Below are 23,092 nucleotides of genomic sequence, written 5' to 3'. Positions count from 1 at the left end.
GACTGAGAATATACATCCTCAACATTAAGGAATATACAAGACATTTAGAAAAATCCAGTCATAAACAGTGTTTCATTTGATATTAGAACAAAATCATGGAATGCAACCTGTATTCTCAACCTTTACGTCATACGTTATACTTGTCTCATCCAGCTACTGTAGTTAAGTACAACCACAAAGCAGGCATTAGTGTTCTTTGATTCATCAAAATTTTGTTTTAAGTGGTTGTAACGAATGCCAACAGGTGCATATAGGATGTTTCAAACTAAACAGGGAAGTCTTTCAAAAGCTTGCAGATGTACATTTCAACTTCTAACAATAGAACGAAGAACTGTGCACTTTCATAACTGCTGTCACACCCAATAATGTTGCAAACCGCATGATAAAGAATCAAAATAACACATTTTATTTAAACAGATGAAAAATGTAACATCCCAATTCACATATAAAATGATATACTAAATGAAGCCGGATTCTTTCCTGCTCATAAATACATACAAATATGTTTAAAAAAATAACAATAATATATATATATATATATATATATATATACAATAATTAATCATTCTCTCTTTGTTTTCTACTGATGTTCTTGCCAGTTGTGTCACAATGTACACAATTTTAGTAGCCAAATTAAATTATTAAAGTAACCCTTAATAAGGGTTATTAAGTCCTGATGAGTTTCTTTTTTTCTGAAACCACAGTGGAACACGTGTAGGATGGCAATTAACATGTGACAGTGAGAGGTCCTCACTCAAATGAGAACTTCTGAGAAAAAAAAAAAAAAAAAAAAAATGGGCAGATCTTGATCAGCAATACAGGAAATTATGTCAGTCGTCATGGTTACAAAAGCAGGCTGGAAACAGTATTTCTTCGCTCAGTTGGGGTGTGCTAGAAAACGTGGTTAATGACGGACCAGGAGGTGCCACTTTTGACACTGCCATGATCAGATGACAAGCACAAAAACTGAATCAAAAGAAAGTGTTGGTAAGTAGATATGTTTTTATAATAATATTTTTGAAGTATTCAGACTTATATATATATATTCAGCTTGCATAATATAAGTAAAAAGATTCATGCGAATACAAATGTAAATACCCATTCTAGTTTGCTGTGTTGCGTCAGAGCATGCGAGTACTGAGTGTACTGGAACATGGATGAAAAGGTCGTACTTCTGACTCATTAACATACTGCAAATCGTGATTAAATCTATGAATAGCAAGGTTACCACTAAACAGTGAAAAAAATATGAATTATTGCAGCATGCTAAAGCAATATATTCTTTTTTTAAAGCAAAACTTTGATTTACCGTTAAAATGTACTGAAAACTTTCTAAAAACAGTTATTGGCTTTGCAGAAGTACACTAGCCATTACACAATCACCATTACCCCATCACAGAGAATTGTTTTCTACCCAGACATGTTTTTCTTGCAGTCAAGGTCTTTTTGAGGGTAATTCGGGCAGTTGTAGGACTGACAGGAAACACCTTTTGCTGCTCTAATGGAGCACGGTGCTCGTCTGGACCTCTGTTCTAAGCATTTGCGCTGATGATTGACATAACACTTCCTTTCCTTTCACAGCGGTATCACAAACTTCCAAACATACACGTTGAAATAATTTGACTCGTGCATAAAAACATCATCGTAAGGAGTTTGGGGGCGAGCAAGTGCTTTGAAACCACAGGTGGCTTGTGGCATTTCCTTTGCTATGTATGCCCGTTACAAAAAAGGACACAAAAGTGTTGCACTTCCTTAGTGAAACAACACCGTGAAACCCGATACAAGCATTGATTGTGATCTCGTGATTCTGTAGTAATGTATCTGTTTTCCCTTCTTCAGATTTCATAACCGGCCCCATGGAGATGGTAGCAGCTACAAACTCAACTCGCAATGACTCCGACATCTGTACCAACCTGTACGACCATCGTGGTTGGGCACAGTATTTCTTGCCTGCAATATATTCTCTGATTTGCATTTTGGGACTGCTGGGCAACGTGTTGGCTTTGCATGTCATTTGGCCTAATTTAAAAAAAATCAACTCCACAACTTTGTATTCAGCCAACCTGGTGGTGTCAGACATCTTGTTTTCAATCGCTCTGCCCTTGCGTGTGGTTTACTATGCTATGGGATTTCACTGGCCAATGGGGGAGGGTTTATGCAAAGCCGTGGCTCTGCTGTTCTACATCAACATGTACGCTGGCGTCAACTTCATGACTTGTTTAAGCGTGGACCGTTTCATTGCAGTGGTGCTGCCGTTGCGCTTCTCCCGCTTCCGGAAGGTTCAGAAGGTGCGGTATATTTGTGTGGCTGTATGGGTCTTGGTGATGATGCAGACACTGCCTTTGCTGTCAATGCCCATGACGAACAACGAGCAAAGTGGTCACATAACATGTATGGAGTATCCCAACTTTGAGAAAATCGACAACCTGCCTGTCATGCTCATCGGTGCCGTGTTGCTCGGCTTCGGCCTTCCTATCATCACCATCCTGGTATGCTATTCGGCACTGTGCTCCAAGCTCCGCATCCTGGCCAAGTCCAATAAACTGACAGAGAGGTCGGGTCGCAGTCGTAAAGCCATCGGCGTGATTTGCACCGTCATTCTGGTGTTTGTGGTGTGCTATAGTCCATACCACATCGACCTCCTGCAGTACATGATCAGAAAGCTGCGGTATGAGCCAGACTGCTCAGAACTGCACGACTTTCAGATCTCCCTTCACCTCACCGTCTGTCTGATGAATCTCAATTCATGCCTCGACCCCTTCATCTACTTCTTTGCCTGCAAAGGATACAAGAAGAAGGTACTCAGACTGCTCAGAAAACAAGTCAGCATGTCCTTCTCGAGCGTGGTCAGGACCTCCCCCGAAGGCTCCTCCAAAGACGTGTTTGCGAATGACAAAGTGCACATGAGCTCAAGAAGCAATCAGAAAGAGAGGAGCAGTGTGCTATTGAGTGACTAATGGCAGCACTGTTTTTGAACTATAAACAAGAGGAAGAAATGCAGTTGAGTGACTGTATGAGACTTAAAACAACACATTTCTTACCTCTGGAGGCATTTGTTCTCAGTCGGTAGATAATATTTTGTGATGCTGTTTAAATATTATTGCACATTTGTCTTAGTTCTTGATAGAATTTGTTCTGGAGTTTTTTATTTGATCTTTTCAGTAATAAAGAAAATAGTTGAAATGACAAAAACACCTGCAGTAAAATGATGAGCTACAGCACTCTACCAAGAAAAATACCAAGAAACAGTAAACCAGGTGACTCAAACCTGTGATTCCACAGAATGAGATTCCAGTCAGAAATAGATTCAGAATCAATCACTGATTCATTCAGAGATATTACATCATTAAACACATAGGTCGTCAACCTCTACCAACTAAACACATGAACTTGCCTATACTGATTTAGGGGTGAGCACGATTAACACGATTAACAGGTAGAAATTTGTCAACAGGTAGAGATTTTGAACTATTGTCTCTCATGACATTGCTGTGCTGCATGGTCACAAAAGCTTATCGTTTACATGTGTTTTTAAGCATTGCAGTTTAAAAACAAGTGATTTTAAACCATTGAAGCGCAATTAGCAGGTGAAAGAGAACTGAACTGATGAAGCTGCTGCATTTGAGAACTGAACCAAGTGCTTTTTGCCGCCTAAATGGGTTTGAACGGTTAAATACATATCAAAGTGACCATGTATTTGCAAGTAAACACAGTAATTTATGTCTTAAGGGTGAGACGTTAAACCGAGGTCCTGACTCTCTGTGGTAATTAAAAATCCCAGGATGTCCTTCGAAAAAGAGTAGGGGTGTAACCCCGGCATCCTGGCCAAATTTGCCCCTTGGCCTCTGTCTATCATGGCCTCCTAATCATCCTCATATACTGATTGGCTTCATTGCTCTGTCTCCTCTCCACCAGTAAGCTGGTGTGTGGTGGGCGTTCTGGCGCAATATGGCTGCCGTCGCATTATCCAAGTGGATGCTGCACATTGGTGGTGGTTGAGGAGATTCCCCCCTTATTATTATATTATAATTAAGTGATCGTAAACAGTTCAGAAAGAAAACGCACGAGTATAATGGATCCGTGCAGTCGGTCTTAAAGTGACAGCATCCAAATTTACCTGCTGTCATTATTAATGCTACTCAAACAACAAAAAAGAGAAAATCTCTCACTGCTCTTGACTGAATCACTTTTGTACCTGTAATAAGAATAAATGTATATTTAATTTACACAGTAAAAACTATGCATTGTTTTTTGTTGTTGTTTTTTTTAAATAAATTGGATTACTTTACACATTTTATGTAGTATTTCCTTTTAATAGTGCTTAGTTTTTCATGTAGGTCTATTTCATTTATCACTGTTTACTTGTCACAAAGCAGTAAGTAAGCTTAATATTTTTAGGCTAGTGTTAGTTTTTCTTTTTTTTGTGTGGCTAGTGTTAGTTGATATTGAAAATAGTGATAAGAATGATGAAATTTCAATGGTATCAACATTTGTGATATCATAACCTTATTTAAAGCTAAAATAACTATAGTGATATATCGTTATCATGATTTTTTTTTTACTCATATTGTGTAATATAAGATTTTGGGCATATCGCTCACCCCTGTTTAAAAAAAAAAAAAAAATTCTTTATGTTATTTAATTTTGACCAAAACTGTAATCATTTGCAGACAAGCACCATGCAGTATCTCTGTGGTCCACAAGGGGGTTCGCAAGGAAAAAAACACTGTCCTAGTTCTGGTAACATATTAAAAAGTACTTTTGACTAGTTTTAGATGGGTTTTGAAATTCTCTGGGTTTAGGCAGCTTGGAAACCAGACGGTTCACAGCTAAACTATCTTTAACCACAAAGGACCAGCAAACCAGCCTTTTTAGCAGGGCAGAATATGTTTTACTCATGTAGCCAACAGCTAAAAAAAAAACAAAAAAAAAAAACAAGAAAAAAGAACATAAAATTCACACAGACTGGTTAAATATTTTCTTGACCATGATCTTACAGCCATGTCTAACTTGAATTCAGTGCAATTACAACAAAGAGCCATAAGAGGGAGACATAAAGCAAAAAGTGAAGTTCATGAATAGCAAAATATGTCACTTCTTCCTCTTTACACAGGGAACTATATTGACATTTTAGTGTTAAGTTAGTTTGTAATGAAAAACAAGTGGTAATATTGCTTAAAGACATGAGGAGATTAAATTGCTTGCTGTACTAAACTGAATTAAAATGACTTTTTCACTCTTCAGAAAGGCACTAAAATGTACAATTGCAGTAAATGTTTACTGCAGACTTATTGTGATTGGTTAGTTGACTGAAAGTGGTTAGATTCTGGATTGCATCAAAATACTTGGTCTGAAAACTGGCCAAATAGTTCATCTTCAGAAGGGATGTGAAAGACTGAATTAGAGACACCATGCACAGACAAAAACAGGAAAAAGTTTGAAGACCAATATGTGGCGTCTTGACAAAGACCCCAGAGAAGCAGAACATGCAGAAGCAGGGGGAATTGTGGTTAGCTAAACTTTGCAAAAATGGACGGAAGCTGCTGTGTTGCTTCAAACCTCTTTGAATGGATCCTTTTTACAAGAAAGGGTACACAGTTTGTAAGCTTGATAAAAAAAAGAAAAAATGTTTTACACTGAAGGCCTAGAGATTCACTTTCAGGAACAGTGTAAAAGTCTGTCAATAATTACATCTCAGCAACTAGAGATTGAGTCTCAAATAACAATTGGCTGATCAAAGTACTTGTTCGGCGTATTATTTGGTGCATGATTAGAAGCTAATAGTTAGCTAATATAAATGAATCCACAAATCTTCATCATATTAAACCCTCATAGAATGTCATGGTAATGTCTCATTTCTTTTTTAACCTTACAGTATGATGTGAAATTGTCAAATAGATTTATTATTATTATTTTAGGGATCACAAAAGACACATTACATTCAAGTTATATTCAATGCAGTATCCAGATATATATTATGTCATCTACATTGAGGTCTTGACCTGTTTAATAATGGCTGTATTTATATGACCTGTTTCAGAGGTGTGACAAGATCTCGTACCAATTACCAAAAAACTATTTTAAAACGTGACACTTCTCGCCGAGGTGAAAACCTGTCCCGATATATTTAACCAGATTTGTAACCTGAATCATTTAAAACCCTACACAAACACAGCAGAATATACATCAATTTGTTTCTAAATATGCAAATTGTTGTTCATCGTGATTTCAAAATAAAAGTTTAAACCCTTGCTCTGAGTTTGCATGTTTTGATGTCCACATGTTCTAGTTCAAGAAATGCTACAGTGGCTGAGAAGTGGCCAAATCTTAAAGATTAAGTGGACATTAGAATTAAAATGTTATTTGGCCAATGTTAAACAAGGATTTGATCATGCTGTAAAGTGCAACAACAATCACCAGGCTTTTGTCGCCCTCTGCAGGCATTTGTTATAATAGCCTACATAATGTATTTAAGTTTATTATGTTTCTATTACATTACATTATGTATTTTAACTGTGTTGTTCAATATGTAACCATATGATTACTTGCTTTTGAACCAATTATTATTTCCTCATTGTTATTATATAGCTATGTATTTTAAGTTATTTTAAAGGCTATTATTCACTCTATTTTTAGTGATTAATCGTCAAAATAATCGACCGATTACTCGCAAGTGTAAGTGACAACACTAGATTAGTTAAAACATTTCAAAATGCACCTGCATTGTTTTGCATTTTGTGACTTTCAGTCGAATAAAAGACTGTCCATACCCAGACTTAAATTTCGTCATTGAAGGGTTCTTAAAAACGGTGTCGTCTCGTTCTCCTGAAACTAATATTGTACATATCATCTCGTCTAGTAAGCTAAGTGTATAGTCACACCCCTACTGTTTACCCATTAACTCTATCTCTTAATTAGGTAGCAGATGAACCTTGACTACAAGGCCTTGACTACAACACTGCTGTCTCTATCTCAAATGTCCATACAAGTCTACAAAATGAGATTAAGTCATTATACAGACCTGTGTCACTTCTCTAGAGCTATAATATTCACTTCTCTAGAATCTACAGTATAATACCCTGTACGACATTGGCATATGAAATCATTAAGACTAAATATAAAACCGTTGTCCCACTCATATCTTCTGGAGAAAAAGTTTTTAGCTTATAAGGCCTGTTGGGAGTCTAATTTGCATTGACCAGGTTTGATACATTCATCTATACTGCCTAAGGTTAAAGTGATAGAAGAAATTGGTAAGAGTGCTTTCATAACCTACCATTTTTGGCTTCAAATATTAAAATATTTGCAATTACTTAAATTGCATCCGGAAATGATGGTCAACCTATACAAAAGCTTTCTAATTCCCTGTTTTTGCTTATACTCATCTAATATAACCAATACATTCCTTCATGATGCTAATAATCATACAGATCTGAGCACAGGCTATAACCAGGCTATAAAAAAATTTTTAAAAAAAATGTATTATTGCTATAGGACTTGTAGGTCTTCTTCCCTTTTTTTTGTAATATGGAGGAGGAACCGAAAAAAAATCAACTATGTGCACTCAGACGTTCCTCATTTCACAGGCCTTATGTTCATTTCTCTAATCTTTCACAACAATCTTCACAAAAAATCCCAAGGTTTCTACTATTTTAACACCAACTGTTTGTGTGTCAGTAATCCCCATATGGGCAAATTAAAACTAGTGACTTCCTGATGTGGGCGATTGTCGAACAGAGGAAATGTCAGGTAGCGTTTTAAAGGGTGAATGAATCAGCCGATACAGTGTAGGTGTCACATTGGTACGAATATTAGAGGTAACAGTTCACAATGGAGAACATGGCCCCACTGTAATAATGGAAAATATGAATGTACCACACAGATTACAGTGTTTTAGTGTTGATGTTTTTAAAGTACCTTCTTTCACACTAGTATATTACACTTCCGGCTGAATGTCACTGGTGGAACTCTTCATTCGTGTGGTTTTTTTGGTCACAGAACAACAACAGCAGTTATTAAAGGAATAGATCACCCAAAAAAAAAAAAAAAAAAAGTTGACATGAAGTTGACGTGTTCCTTAGAAGAAAGAAAGAAAGTTATGCGGGTTTGAAACTACATGAATGTGAGCAAATGATGAAAGAATGTATTTTCTGCCTTCAAAATGCAGACCAACAATGGCAGCCATAATAAAAAAAAAAAAATTCTTTATGAAAAACTCTTCACACAGAATACCAAAGCTGTTTTTTTTCTTCATAATTATGCCTGAAAAATGTGGCAGACAACAATCATATTTGTTTTCAGATAACCAGTTGACCTCAGCAAAAGTAACAGAGTCTAAAAGTGATCTCTTTAGTCAGGTCTATGTTCGTTCTGTGAATTTTAAGATGAGCTGCCATCTCAACCCTACATAAAGATCTCATTTCCTGTTTATACACCAACAACCTCAGCATCCTGTGTTTAATTAAAACTCTTCAACACCAGATGCCTTCTGTTGCCACCTGCTGTGTGCTGCTCCCAAGAGAGCTAATGCTGTGTGACAAACCCTATTTTCCCAATCAATAACCAGCACCCAAACCTGTCACATCTTTAAAGTACATCTCCACTGCTCTCAAACGGCATATGACATACAGTTTGCCTTTGAGATATATTCTGCACCAGTGCATGCATTACAGGAAGTGAAGGGGCTTCACAGAAACCAAAAGAAAAATTATAATCTAAATAAAGACATTGGCTTCATTACTTCCTCTATCTTAGATCGTAACTCGGCAGCGATTGTACATTACAGTCATCACCCGTACAGCCCTCAGAACAGTTACGATGCCAACAACATGGATCTCTGAGGTAGGTACCTTTAAATGTTTTACTTGGTTATCTTGTAGAACAAAAACAAACAAAAACGATAGGTTTTAAAAACAGCCAATCACATCAGAAGACAATGTTGAAGGTCCAATGTGTTTTTTTACAACTTTTCTCAACTTTTGTAGAGTGGCATTATATCTACTCATTTAAGGTAGAGGATGACTTGATAAAAGATGTACATTGATATTGCACAGATATTTGAGAATTGTAGTAAAAGTAGCATTCTTCCTATTTCCTTCAAGTGATGCACTAGTATATTGATTAATATTCAACATTTTGTTTTTACTTTTTTGTATCTTATTTCAGAAGTCTGTTTCCTTTCTCTTTTTAAGACTTTTTAATGACTTGATTTTTTTTTTACAAACCCTTAAGTTCAAATGAAGAAAGAGTGATAGGATAGTTCACCCAAGAAGACAATTCTGTCATAATATTATGTCATTTTAAGAATTTGTTGGTTATATTTGTATTTTTCTATTGTGTTTTCTGTTACTATTCTATTATACTGTTACTATATTAAATAAAAAGTGGAGTAAAAAGAGAGTAAATAATTAAATAGAGTAAAAAAAGAATGTAAAGACACATTGTAAGAAATAAAGTCGCAATTGCAAGATATTCAGTCACAACTACAAGAAACAGAATACTACAGAATTACTAGATATAAAGCTTAAATTGTGATCTGTACAGTAAAGGGATAGACTGTGAGGGATAGACTTTGTACACTGTATGCCATTGCACTGTTACAGTCTTTAGTGATGTAGTACTCGAGTCCGAGACCGGTCTCGAGACCAATTTCTGCTTTCTCGGACTCGTCTCGGACTTGTTCCTTCAAAGACTCAGTCTTGACTCGGTCTCGACCCTTCAAAGACTCGGTCTTGACTCGGACTCGGCATAGGCGGTCTCGTCCCCATCACTAGTCCACTAGAATACATACCACTAGAACATTTTTATTTGCTCTGCATGTCCTAACTATGATTAAAAAAGTCAGGGTGGGCTTAACATGTTGATGACAGAGCAGCACTGTTAAAGTAGTTTAGAAAAATAGGCAGAAGATGATGCATGTGGTAGGGATTTTTTTTAATGATAGTAAAAGCATAGTCCATATTAAGACGTTAAGACTGCTCCTCTAAACAATTCCCAATCTAGCTTAGTCTGTAGGCCTAACTGTTGATTATTAACTGGGGTGATATTAAATCATGAATATGAAAACTGACATGTTTTTATGGTCTTGCTCTCGACTCCTAAAGACTCGGTCTCGACTCGGACTTGCTTCCTCAAAGACTCGGTCTTGACTCGGACTCGGCATAGGCGGTCTCGTCCCCATCACTAGTCTTTACAATGGCATACAGTGTACAAAGTAACTTACAAAAACTGTTTTATGGAATTTTTTTCTGTTGGAAAGATTTTTAGTCAGCTGAACAATCAGTATGTTATCAAAGTGCCCTTATTATGCTATTTTAAAGGCTCCTAATTTTGTTCTGTCGGAAGCCACACGTCCATTACCATAACTGAACGTCAGCTCTGTCCAGAGGCTTCCTACAGCGCGTCCGATGACGTCGATTTTACCATATCAATCTGAGCGCGAGTCTGATGATGAAACATTAGAAGAACTAGTTATTCAACCCAAACCTCCATCGCAAGTACGACTCGAGCAGGACGTTTCTCAGTGTGATACGGTACTCAGTTTGAGGTACATTATGAGATGTTTCTCTTGAATTCCTCACCATCAGCAATAACAAGAGTATGTCCATCAACAAATCCAAATGTATATTTCTGCACATGCGCACATGCGGGAACTATTAACTGTATCAATAACGGTGCATATGTTCGCCCAGCACTAACGTGAATGACTGATGATAAAATCTTGCTCCATCCTTTATCTTTACTCAAAGTAGTAAGAATGACAGACAATCAGCATTTATAGACACAGTTATTAATAGACACAGTCTAATAGTGGCCCACAGTTGCTTAGCAGAAGTATTTCAGTAAGACAGTAACGAGTAAGCTGGTTAGCCAGAAACGTACACAATATAAAATACAAAACTATTTAGAAATTTGCAATATGCAAATGTATCGTCTAGTGACGTAGAACCGTAAAGCAGTAGGATTCGAATAAAAAACACCTCGTATTGGCGGTTCAGAGTCGATTCTTTCTTTCGGGAGACAATAACTTTATTGATCGTGCACTTTCGATTCAAAAACTTTGCATAACATTTACATTCACAAACTGCTATATATTACACACTGCATGAAAGGGAATATTGTAACGGCCACCTAGTGTTAAGTAGTGTTCATGACATGAATGTTGATGTACCTTTAAGATAACTTCTTAATGCGTGCTGTTTTTATGTGAGCGCGCACGCACAGTGAGAGTGAGATTGCTTGCGCAAAGAGGAAGATGACCGCTCTACTGCTGACCCTTGTTTTATTATAATGTGTTTACTTCCACTTTGATTTGTAGCGTGTTTCAGAGTGTTTTTTTCCCTTTTAACATTCGCTCTCCGACATGTATGTGAAGAGTGTGCTTAACTGAGAGGAAACATCTATAAAAGTCTCGTGGAACTACCAGTTTGTTTGCACTGTCTTGTATTCTTCATCTGGGCAGACTTCAAACTCTCTGACAGACGTTACAATATTCTAAAAACCATAATAGGGGCACTTTAAACATCACTGCAATCCATTGAACCCACTGTATATCTATCCATCACAGCCTTGTTTTCATTTTTGTCAAAAATAAAATATTGGCACTATAGTAAGGTAAGGTCTAAGGTCTATTACCTTGTTTTAAAAATTCTAAAATAGGCTTCTATAGTTAAAAACATGAAAAAAAAACTGTTTTTCATTGGTTTCTTTTTTTATGGTCAAATCAGGCAAATCATCATGGATCATAACACATCTTTGCCTGTCATCATGGAGAGCCACGTCCCACAAGTGTACCGGACTGCTAGCCTAGTGTTTTACGGCATTATCTTCACCATAGGCATAGTGGTCAATCTGACCGCTCTCTGGGTCTTTGCCTTGACCACTAAAAGACGGAACTCCATCACCGTATACATGATCAATGTTGCTTTAGTGGACTTGGTATTTATCTTACTGCTGCCCTTTCGAATTGTCTACTACAGTCAAGACTACTGGCCCTTCGGGGACGTGTTCTGCAGAATTAACGCAGCACTAACGGTGCTCTATCCCTGCCTAGCCTTGTGGCTCTTCGCTCTCATTAGCACAGATCGCTATGTGGCCATAGTGCAGCCGCGACACACCAGAGAACTAAAAAGTGTTCGCAAAGCCTTGCTGTCCTGTGCAGGAGTCTGGATCATGACCCTAGGCAGCACGGCTCCGCTTGTCTTCCTGGAAGAGGACCCAGACAGTATCTCAAACTATACCACTTGCATCAAGATGCACGACATCATCTACTTGCGCCGTGACAATCCCGTCCACTTTGCACGTATCGTCTTCTTCTTCCTGGTGCCGGTGTGCATCATGGTGGGCTGTTACATCATCATCGTAGAAAACCTCATCCACGGCCGCACGTCCAAACTGAAGCCCAAAGTCAAGCAGAAATCCATCAGGATCATTATCACACTGATCATTCAGGTGCTTGTGTGCTTTGTGCCTTTCCACATCTGCTTTGTTTCCATGCTGCTGGCCAGCGGTGGGCAGGGTTACAACACCTGGGGGGCCTTCACCACCTTCCTGATGAATGCGAGTACAGTGCTGGACATCATACTCTTCTACATTGTGTCGAAGCAGTTTCAGGACCGTGTGATCAGCGTGATCTTGTACAGGAACTATCTGAGGAGCGTTCGCAGGAAGAGCCGTCACACCAACAGTGTTCGCTCAATCAGCAACCTGACCAGTGCCATGATCTGAACAATAACACAGCTGACAAAAACAATGTAAACATGTCGATGTTTGTAAATAAATTACAGAACAAGATTTAAATTGCAGAACAAGATGAACGACTATCAATGCATGAGTGAAACTCAATTATGTTTTCCAAACAGAAACAAATCTAAAAAGTGAAATTGCTCACAGTAACAGTAACTTCTTGTCTTGTCTCACATGAGACGAATCACATGTGCACAAGTAACTTCATTGGTAGTCGCTGCAATGAATCACCACTCATTTGCATGAAGTTAAACTTACTTTAGTTGTGCTGCCGGATATGCATCACCACCCATCGCTAATTCACTTGTGCTGCAGCAAGTATTACTGTATATGTGAACAAGGAGACAAACTGTTTCGAGCTGTTGTGTTTCATGCTGCAAGTGTGTCTGTTATTTTAAAAACGAGTTTTATATATAAAAATTGGGAATGTTGTTGCATAATCACGGCAAGGTGTTTGAAACAGTTTCCCTTGTAAAACTTTCTTTGCAGTCTCAGCACAATCTGTGCAAAACATGTTAGTCTCTTGCAAAGCATGCTTTTTATCATACCTAGTATGATCTTCAGAAACAGCAAATGTTTTTGATGAGGTTAGTTCAAAAGGAGTGCATACTAGAATGTTTGGTCTTTTCAGAAGTGTAAAACGAGATACTACCTTTCAGTGTGGGATGTAATGCACGTAAAATTTCCCAAAAAGGGAAAAGCTAATTAAATTACATAGCAGCACTTTATTTTTAAGAATGTAGTTAATTATAATAAATAAAAAAAAAAAAAATAAGTACCAATTAATCAAATATATGTGATTAAAATACTAATTTAAAACATTCTGCAGCATTTTTTAACAAAAGCTGATCACAATGAAACCAAACTGAAATAGGCCTTTGGTACAGCACAACATTAAACTTGACCTGTTGGTTCCCAACCACGTTCAATACTACACATTTTGCATGTCTCCTTAATCAAACACACCTTATTCAACTAATCAGCTCATTGGAAGAGATTTTAAGACCTGAAATGGGAGTCATATAAAGGAGACATGCAAAATGTTTAGTGTTGGGTGTACTCCAATAAACGTGGTTGACCACTGCTGTATAAGGCACCAGCAGGTGGCGCTACTGACCAGGGCACATTTATGCTATACCATCACAGTGCTTTGTCTCAATATCACCATCAGGTGGTGTCATGTAATGTAAATATATTACTTGAGAGTGGCATTATATTTACTCATAGTTTTGGATTGTGATGTTTTCAAATAAGATTTTCTCTTTGTGTTCTTTAACTTTCCTTAAAATATGTGACTGGTGGACTGATTTATTCTTTGAGAAGCTGACAAATCCTGTGGTGACATGCTATATTCCTTCTAAAACTGTTTCTTTTCTCATTCTGTTGTAATTATTATTAATGTTTGAAGATTTTGTGGCATATTAATTGAGAGACTGTATTGAATATTTGCAATTTTAAAGTGCATGTCTCACTGAAGGACCATTTATAATAAAAAAGTGAAGCCTACCCCCACCCCTAGTGACCACTTGTGACTAATCATGGAGCTTATTCATATAGTTTAAGTCAACTGGACCTGTTATGCATCAAATACCAATATACCTAATGGATACCCTGCACTTCACTTGATTAAGCATAATTATTCAATTTGATACATGTAAAAAAAATTGTACTGACTACTGTTAAAGGGTTAGTTCACCCAAAAATGACATTTCTGCTCACATGAACATCGTCAGCCAATAATGAGCCGGCGTTCTGACACAACAACAGAACATCACAACATCTCGTTGCTTCATAACATTAAGGTTGAACCACTGTATTCACATGGACTATTTTAACAATGTCTTTACTACCTTTCTGGGCCTTGAAAGTTGCAATGACATTGCTGCCCATGTGGGGTCAGAATGAAACCTCTCATATTTCATCAAAAATATCTTAACATGACGGTGAGTAATTGATGAAAATTTTTGGGTGAACTAACTCTTTAATATGCAGAAAAAAGTAGTCTTTCTGAAGAGTATAAACTTGGGCCTTTGTAGCACTCTTAAAACTTTGGGGTGGGACCTGTTTGGATGAACAATTGTAATGGAGCAGCAGTAGATATGTTTTTGAAACGTGTTTATAAAGCTCTTAAATCTATACAAATCTCTTACATCCAAAAACTACATCTATAGTTAGCCCAAACAAGTATTTGGACACTGTAAGCAACAATTAAAAAGTACAACTAGTACAACTTCCATTTCAAACAGACTTTGATATGATGAACTGTGTGGTTATTCTGCTGTCTAGGACACCTGTGTGAACTTGAGGGGAACTAACTTCATACATCCACTAAAAAATGCCTTTGAGACCAGTTTGTTAAAAACAACTGAAAAAGTGAAGTTCGTTCTAAGGACAGCTCTAGCATCATTTGTTTGCAGATGCCAGCTGGATTGATATTTTTAATGTGACTTCTATGTCCAAATACTTTTTGGGGACACTGTATACAATCAGCAAAATGATTGTTTCAGCACCTGTCATTGACAGACTGATCTGCCCAAAATAACCGTATTACACTACTGTAAGTTGTGCATTGCAAACATTAACACACACACACACACACACACACACACACACACACACACACACACACACACACACACACACACACACACACACACACACACACACACACACACACACACACACACACACGATACACATCAAGTTAATGGAGACAGACACTCTCTGAGCAACTGCAGTCTTCTGTCTGGCCCATATGATGAATTATCTGGAAGCTTTCTCAGTAATTTAGAATCTTCATAACAAGTACTTTTTCCATAGGAAAAATTAATGGAAACAAGATTGTCTTTCATTTGAGTTGATTTAGCCGCCTCGGCAGCCAGATGTCTCTCTCTGGGAATAAAACAGTCGGGGCTTAAACAAAGCCCAGCAAAAAACTACCTTTTTTCTGCCGCTCGTGTTACAAACAAATCAGCCAGCGCACAATGGCCATCTGTTTGTTATTTGATATGTGTGAATACATGTTGTAATGACTTTGTTTGTGAATCAGTCAGTGCACTGGAACACACGAGAGCTCTCCAAGTGGCGGAGTGTTTGGAGCTAATCATATAATTGGACACAATAGTCAATGACAAATGGAGTTGCATGGAGCCAGCCAGCTGGGAAGTGAATATGTAATCATTGTAAAATCATATCATTTTGCATATTTGAAGACAGCTTAATAGAGTTTGCTTGTCAGCACACTATCAAGTGATGATCGGAGTGGGCCCGCAGTATGTGTTTGGTGGGATATTGCTCTGCAGCGTCTCCGGTGACTTCAACGGAGTTGGTAGGGTGTTGTTTTATGCCTCAGCTGTTGCAGTTTTATATTGTGATATGGGAATTATAATGGGATTCTACTGTTCGTGAGCACTTATACCAGAGCCAAATTCACAAATCATATAAAAAACATGACTAGAACTGGTAGTGTCTGACTGGCTTCCTCAGACCACTCAAGGGGAATGGGATTCATGTGAACGGATACAGTGAACATGTCTTAGGACATGTGTTTGAATTCTAGACATGTACTAGAGAACTCCACATTAAATAATATCACAGTGCTCTTAAAGAATTTAAAATAGACATAATTTTTCATAAGACATATTGGATTTGTTGCCCACCAGCTCATAATGATGGAAGTACTACTGTGCGACTACAACACAATTGAAGGAAGATCTTAATTATGGATGGGCATTTTTGTCAATTCTTCATTTTAAGTACTGACAGGTCTAAAAAACAAGTACTCGAGTACTCTGGGAGTTTGCAGGGGGTAGGTCTGTCATGGCGATAATTAAAATATTTTAAATTAAAACACTCTGTTATGAAAATTAATGTTGACTAAAATATGTCTAGAAAAATATGAAAACATGACTAGAAAAATAACAGATAATCAATAATGCATCAATGTTTTCAAAAAAGAAAACTAAGACACAAAAAAATTCACAACATTTTATTGTGTTGTCATTATAATACACATCTTGCGCTTCACTGTATTACCATCTAATTTTATCAAGTGATTGCAGACATCCTTGTGTGTTTTCGAAGCCATGACGATAAATTATTTTATAATAAACATAGACCTAGTGGCCTACTGGTGAAAAAAAAGATGATGATTAAAATAACACTGCTGGATTATTCTGAATGCAAGCTTGCAGTTGATTGAAATGATTGGAGAAGTCAAGAATAAGTCACCAGAGAAATCATTTCACCAGAAGATCCAGTTTTACATTTTGAAATGTCGTTTAATAAAAAGAAACATATGCATGTATGAATCGTTAACAATAGGATCAATAAAATGCATTTAGAAAATACCTTTTCGTTTCATGCTGACTTTAAAGACTATACAGTTCACACTCATTTGATAGCCTAGATTCTCTGTGTGACTATAGGGTTTGAAATTAACTTTTTTAACCTTTTTACTGGCCAGCAACTTCTACTAGCCAAAATAAAAAATATAAGAACTAGATAATCAAAGTCACAGCTTTGAATTAAATATAGAATACAAATTACTGAGTCTGAATCACCAAATTGAATTAACTAAACAGTTACTCTATGGGCAAATGTTCCTTTAAAAAAAATAAAGGCTTCTCCCCTAAGAGACATGCAAAGTGATAGGACATAATTTAGTGATAACCCACCAAACTGGCTAGTGAGTAGTTATGCATTATCCATCATGGTTGATTCTCACCTGCATTCAAACCCTATACAGCTGTATAGCAGGTTTCACCATTTTCTGTACAACTGAATGTACAGAAAAGTTTTAATTTCAGGGGGGAAAAAAGTGTCTCTTCATGCGTATGTATGCACTTAAATGCTACTCAAAAGTGCCTTGCTAGGCTATATCATAAACAAACAAACAAACAAACAAACAAATAAATAAATAAATGCACACAATAGCTCAGCTCTCCAGGGGCCTTATATCCTAGTTTGGGCTAAGTTCCTTAAGTGCCTGTATTTATAAAATGTTTAATAAAAAAAATATTTTACCATTTTCCTAAAGTCTGTCCTAAAACTTTTAGCTTTAACCCCATTGTCCTCCTAATATTCAAAACAATACCTTCAGGTACAGCATCGACAAATAAAGATTTGACATTGCAGATTACTCTCATAAGAACTTATTATAAATTTTTCACCATGTGGTCAAGCTTTTGAGAATCTGGTCTGAAAATTCCAGGCATCCCTGAGCAGAACCACCCCCACCCACCCACATCTTATCCAAAACCATGCCAAAAGTGGCATGTTGGCCTAATGAATTGAGGTGGATAATGGTGTTTGAAAACGTTTGGATGGTGCCCTTCATTATCTCTATAGCCACAGAAATGCGGTTCCCAGCGGTGCCTGTATTTACCCTCACTGGCTTATGCATTAAGATCTTGACTGGTCAGAAGTGGGGAGAAAGACCTTGCGCTCTTTAATCTATATCATAAGGTGTGATATCCCTGAAAGAATGCGCTCAATGCAAAGAAAAGTCTCATTGACCCGTCAGTTAGTGGAGGAGAGGTGAGGAAAACATATGGCTTTGATTACAGCGGCGGCTATTTTAGCGGACCAGTCTGTTGCTGATTCACACACAGAGAATAGCAGCACCATTAGAGGGCATAAATAATGTACAGTCCTTTTTCTACACTACTCAGCTAAGTGCCTTGAAACCTTGGTCTCCACTTGTCAGGTTTTTCAATAGATTAGGACAAGATTTATTTTAAGTCTGTAAAGTAGCATGTTCCTGACAGCGTTCAGCGGGGATCGAGTGTTGCACGCAAAAGCAAAGCACCCTGGTTTAATTGTAGCACTGTGGAGCAGACAGGTCTCATGTCGGATTGGTTAAATATTTAATTCGGTCTCACTTAAACTTCCCCATGATCCATTGTATCACACTAGCAGAACTCGCAAGGCGGAATTACAACAGGGATAAGAGACATGAAAGTTGTAATTCCAAACATAGCCCTTGCTAGAGCTTACAAAGAGAGATTTGTGTTAAGAAACAGATCAGAGACTTCACCCTGTCTTTTTCTGTCCGTCTCTCTCACTCGCTGAATTCGTCTTTTTCCCACCCACTTCTCGCTATCCATTCCCTCTTTCTTCCACTCTCAATCCATCCCCCTCTGTCTTTGTTATCCGACTGAAGTTACAACTGAGAAAACAATTAAATCCAATTTAAAATTCAACTACATGTCTGTGTCATGCCTCATTATGGGAAGGTTTTTGGTATTCAAAATAATTGAAACCTGACGCGTTAAGTGCGCGGGAAGACTCCCACTGCAGGGCCTAGGGAGCCGCAGACAGAAGAATGATTGTGAGGGAGAGAGAGGAGAGAAAAGGAGACCACTTCAGTGTGACAGCGCAGGGCAGCCTCGTGTAGGGATCTGATAGCGGGGAGGGTTCTTGTGTGTGCGTGTCACGTAGCGGCCTCCGAGAGCTCAATTACAAGATTGATACTCAGAGAGGAAACTTCATTTTGCTTTACAGATGTCGACACCACCAGAGAAAAGCGAGGTTGTTGTTTAACATAAGACGGGTTTATGCAATGAGAATAAAATCATGTGAAACTAAGAGACCTTTTATTTCTCATTCATATCAGATTTAAGTTTTTTTTAGGTTTAAGTCTCACAAAGCCAGACTTTCGAATTATAACATAAAGTCTAGACTTCACTTCAGCTTATTCTGGCCAGATTGTCTGACTGACATTTAAAGGTGAAGTATGTTTTTATGTTAAAAGTTTTAAAAAAATGTATATTAAAAAAATACATTCTCTAAACCATGCAGTTCATTGACTACTATTAGGATGCCCCCAAAATTGTAAACATTGAGCCCCCAGACACCATCAAAACAGAGTTTGGCATTCAGCTTTGGTTACAGAAGTGCAAGGCATAATTCGCTGCATTTAGACCTGCATTTAGTCCTTTAAAGGGAATGTATAATGATATTTCATGCATTCTGACTTATCTACACAGCTAAAGAGTTGGATTCTCATGCTAAACATGGCCAAAGTTTCAAAAACCGAGTTAGACGTATGACGGAGTATTTCTGTGCCAAATACAGGAAAGTTTTTTTCCGAGTATGGCCCTGTATGACGTTATAAAGGGCGGAATTCCTTGTATGGCCACTTCTCCCAGAAGAGCGTTCGCACACATCAACAAGAGCGAGAGCAAGAGTGCACCCATCAACGTGCAAATTCGGGTTACGGAAGCCGTCGGCAGCGCTGCACGGCACGCCTCCAGGAGCACGGCTGTTTTCGGAAAGACTTGGTTCAGCGTAGCTGTCTTTTATAAATCTGATAAAACTAAAGGCTCTTCGGAGATATGAAGGATGCAGTACTACTCTGTAGGTACTCAAGATTAACATAAGATTGGCAGAAACTGCGTGTGTTATGTCCCCTTTAAAGATTAAACAGGTCATGAACACGTCAAAGTGAATTGTGATGCTACACTCTACAATGGGCGCTTCAATAACAGGATCAGCATGCACCTACCTATTCAGAAAGACAAATGTACCAGTTTGTATTGTTTACTTTGATGTGTCCAGTGTAGACAGCATCAAACAGTTGTACAAAAAAATGCGCCCGGTGTAGATATGTGGGATGGTTTTATAATAAGCGATAAGCTTGCGTTTGCTCTCACAAAGCGTTAGCCTACTCATGGCAGCTAAAACAGCTCAAATTGCTGTAAGAGCAAAAGAGGTGTTTGCAAGGTTGTTTGAGCATGCTTTTATTTTTGTAATTCCACTAGGTGCCACTAGTTTAGCAGAAACTACATATTTCACCTTTAAAGTGACCAGCCACAGCTCGTTTTGTTTTTAGGTGGCGATTAGGGGCGGCATTACCTGAATTAGATGATACAACAATAATAGACTGGAATGGAACAAAATAATTGAAATAGTGGCGCAACAGCCTTTGGGAATGTACAGAAAACTGTGTACAATAAGGCAAAATGTGCATAATCTGTCATATACAACTTTAATATTATTGAACTACAGCACTGAAAATAATAACAAAATTGTTGTCATTTTCTTTCAGAGCTGCGTTCACAGCTCGGGTATCATAGACAATTATGAGTTTGCCACTGTCAACGGCATCACTTGTTCATTTATGTGCACATAGCTCCTAATTACGAGATTTCCAACTCTACATGAAGGCCACATAAGGTCTACTGAAGTCTCGTTCTGATTATGATGTTCAAAAGAAAGCAGTGCCAGACTGCATTTGCATTTGAGCATCGGCCAACACTTGATGAAGTTCTGAAAACATCTCTGTTTCGTTTCAAAAGACCAAAGGGCCATCTCTATATTTTCATCTTAATTTGATTACACGCTATCCTGTCTCTGTGAATGATCTGTTTTGCCTCAAGAGGATCTTTTAATCACTTTTCTCTCGTAGTGTTGTTCTTCTAAACATGCCGCAACTGTCTTGGACCATTCCCAACCACACTTGATTGAGTGGTAAAAAGACATTTGGGAGAAACTCAGTGCGTGTATGTGTACGTGTCTGCGGCTGGCTTGCATGCCGTCAAAAGAACTGACAATAGTTTACAGTGTCTCTACAGAAATGCTCACCGCCTGCCTGGTGGCGGAGATGCTTTTGTCTCCTGTCCTCCATTAAGAGAGCCATAAAGGTAGTGAGAACAGATGGCTGCTGGCCTGCTCTGTCCTGCATCTCCCCGCAACTGCCACCGATCCTTTGCGTCCATTAATCTTCTAGTCCGTATTCCTGCGACACAACTATATTAAACAACTCAAGAGAGAGAAAAAGAAAAAGAAATGGGGGAGAGAGCCAAACAAGCCAACGCAGCTGTCAGGAAGCCTAGAGTGAACCATCAGTCCACAAAAACCTCTCTAAACGCTTCTGTAAAACAGTGCGAAGAAAATCATTCCGCCTTGAACCTGACCCTATAAAAGTGGTATCCATGGCCAGCGAAACAATAAATGCTCATTAAAAGGCAGCTGCCAGTGCTGTTGAAGACTTCACAGGCCTGGCTGGAAAACACAAGCACATCTGATTCCAATTGTAATTGAAGAAGACAACTGTTTCCGCCCAGGCTGAAGCTGGGGGAAATTTACAGTGCTGATGGCAGGGCTTGTTAGAGGCTGGACTACACAGTAGCTGAGGCCTGTTAAACACAAGTTTGGCCAGTGTGGCTCGGGGTTTTTTTTTTTTTTTTTTTTTTTACTGCACCATTAGCCTAAGTTAAGATTGATTCGTTTTTACAGACAGGAGGTTTTAAGATTTCAAGTCCAAGTACAAATAGTCCAATGCAACATACATGTATTCTTTATCATAATTTACAATTGCGCATTTGGCAGATGATCTTATCTAAAAGGACACGTGCTAGAAACAAACTCTACACAGGTAAATTAATGCTACACATGATTTCGAGGGTTGTGACATTGTTCAGGCATTGTCTGCATTTTCTTCTACAGTCATACTAATAAGTTTTATGTTCCCACAGTTATTTTCTTTTCTCCTTTAGTATGTATGATCCAAGCCAGAGATTTAGTCTGTAGTAGGCTCTATTGGCTAGCCTGTCAAATGTAGCCTAAATGTGAACCATTTATCATGAATATGATTATAAATAAAATGCATCAAATGATTATACAAAAAAAAAAAAAGTTCATTACGACTGCCACTAGAGGTCAAAGTGCACCAATTGTATTCAGAGGCCACAGTGAAAATCAGACTTGAGACATTTCTGCTCTTTTCTTAGTGCAAGTGAAAGTGGACTTTTACCTGTTATAATCAAGTCCACATTAAAAACTTGATCAATCTGGCTTATGAATATAAATTGCTTGACAATGTTTACCCAGTAGTTCTAATGATTTGTCAAAAAGCATCTGCTAGCCGTTTTGCTTGAGATCTTAGTCCTAAAGTTATTTTAGGTGGCTGGCACTGCACTGAAATTGGGTGTGAACTTAAACATTTAGAAGTGGAGAAAACGTTGCTATTCTAAAACTATAGAGAATTACAGCAAGAAAATAACACATTTAATGCAAACCAACAGTAACTACATATCATATTTTATTTTAGACAAAGGGTATGTGGGGTATGTGGGCTACAAGTGGGGGGGCTAGACCTACCCCACCGCACTCAAGGTTTCAACACCCCTAATCTACGTTACATTGCTGCTCAGTGCATCGCTTCTGATCAAATGAGTAAGACTATTTAAATGTGCACAACATTATAGCTGCCTTACAAGAAAAATAAACCCAATCAAACTCGGCCAGAAAAAAGAAACCACAGGCACCAGTCCAGTGCTTTGCAGTGTGAGGGAGGTGGCCACTCTTGATGGGCTTTCTCTCCATCAGCATGCTGAGCTAAAAA

The 23,092-nt window shown here is 38.0% G+C and overlaps 2 protein-coding genes across 2 annotated transcripts; both read left to right on the top strand.

Moving 5' to 3' along the window:
• The first annotated feature begins 839 nt into the window (after nt 1-839).
• On the top strand, nt 840-4,288 carry gpr183a (G protein-coupled receptor 183a). Its single transcript, XM_082174489.1, has 2 exons — nt 840-987; nt 1,840-4,288. Exons 1-2 carry the CDS (start codon nt 951-953, stop codon nt 2,955-2,957), a joined length of 1,155 nt encoding a protein of 384 aa, XP_082030615.1. The 5' UTR covers nt 840-950; the 3' UTR covers nt 2,958-4,288.
• Nucleotides 4,289-8,541: 4,253 nt separating this feature from the next.
• gpr18 (G protein-coupled receptor 18) lies at nt 8,542-14,250 on the top strand. The gene is made up of 2 exons (XM_082174490.1): nt 8,542-8,841; nt 11,727-14,250. The coding sequence occupies exon 2, from the start codon at nt 11,737-11,739 to the stop codon at nt 12,724-12,726; it is 990 nt and encodes a 329-aa protein (XP_082030616.1). The 5' UTR covers nt 8,542-8,841; nt 11,727-11,736; the 3' UTR covers nt 12,727-14,250.
• The last annotated feature ends 8,842 nt before the right edge of the window (nt 14,251-23,092 follow it).

Source organism: Leuciscus leuciscus (genome assembly GCF_965113295.1).
Source record: "Leuciscus leuciscus genome assembly, chromosome: 7".
Taxonomy (NCBI): domain Eukaryota; kingdom Metazoa; phylum Chordata; class Actinopteri; order Cypriniformes; family Leuciscidae; genus Leuciscus; species Leuciscus leuciscus.
Note: the sequence above shows the minus strand (reverse complement) of the source record. Positions and strands in the feature narration are given on the sequence as shown.

Coding starts and splice junctions, on each gene's coding strand:
- gpr183a (XM_082174489.1), top strand. CDS start 951: ATGACAAGCACAAAAACTGAATCAAAAGAAAGTGTTG. Junction 988..1,839: donor TGAATCAAAAGAAAGTGTTG/GTAAGTAGATAT, acceptor TCCCTTCTTCAG/ATTTCATAACCGGCCCCATG.
- gpr18 (XM_082174490.1), top strand. CDS start 11,737: ATGGATCATAACACATCTTTGCCTGTCATCATGGAGAGCCACGTCCCA.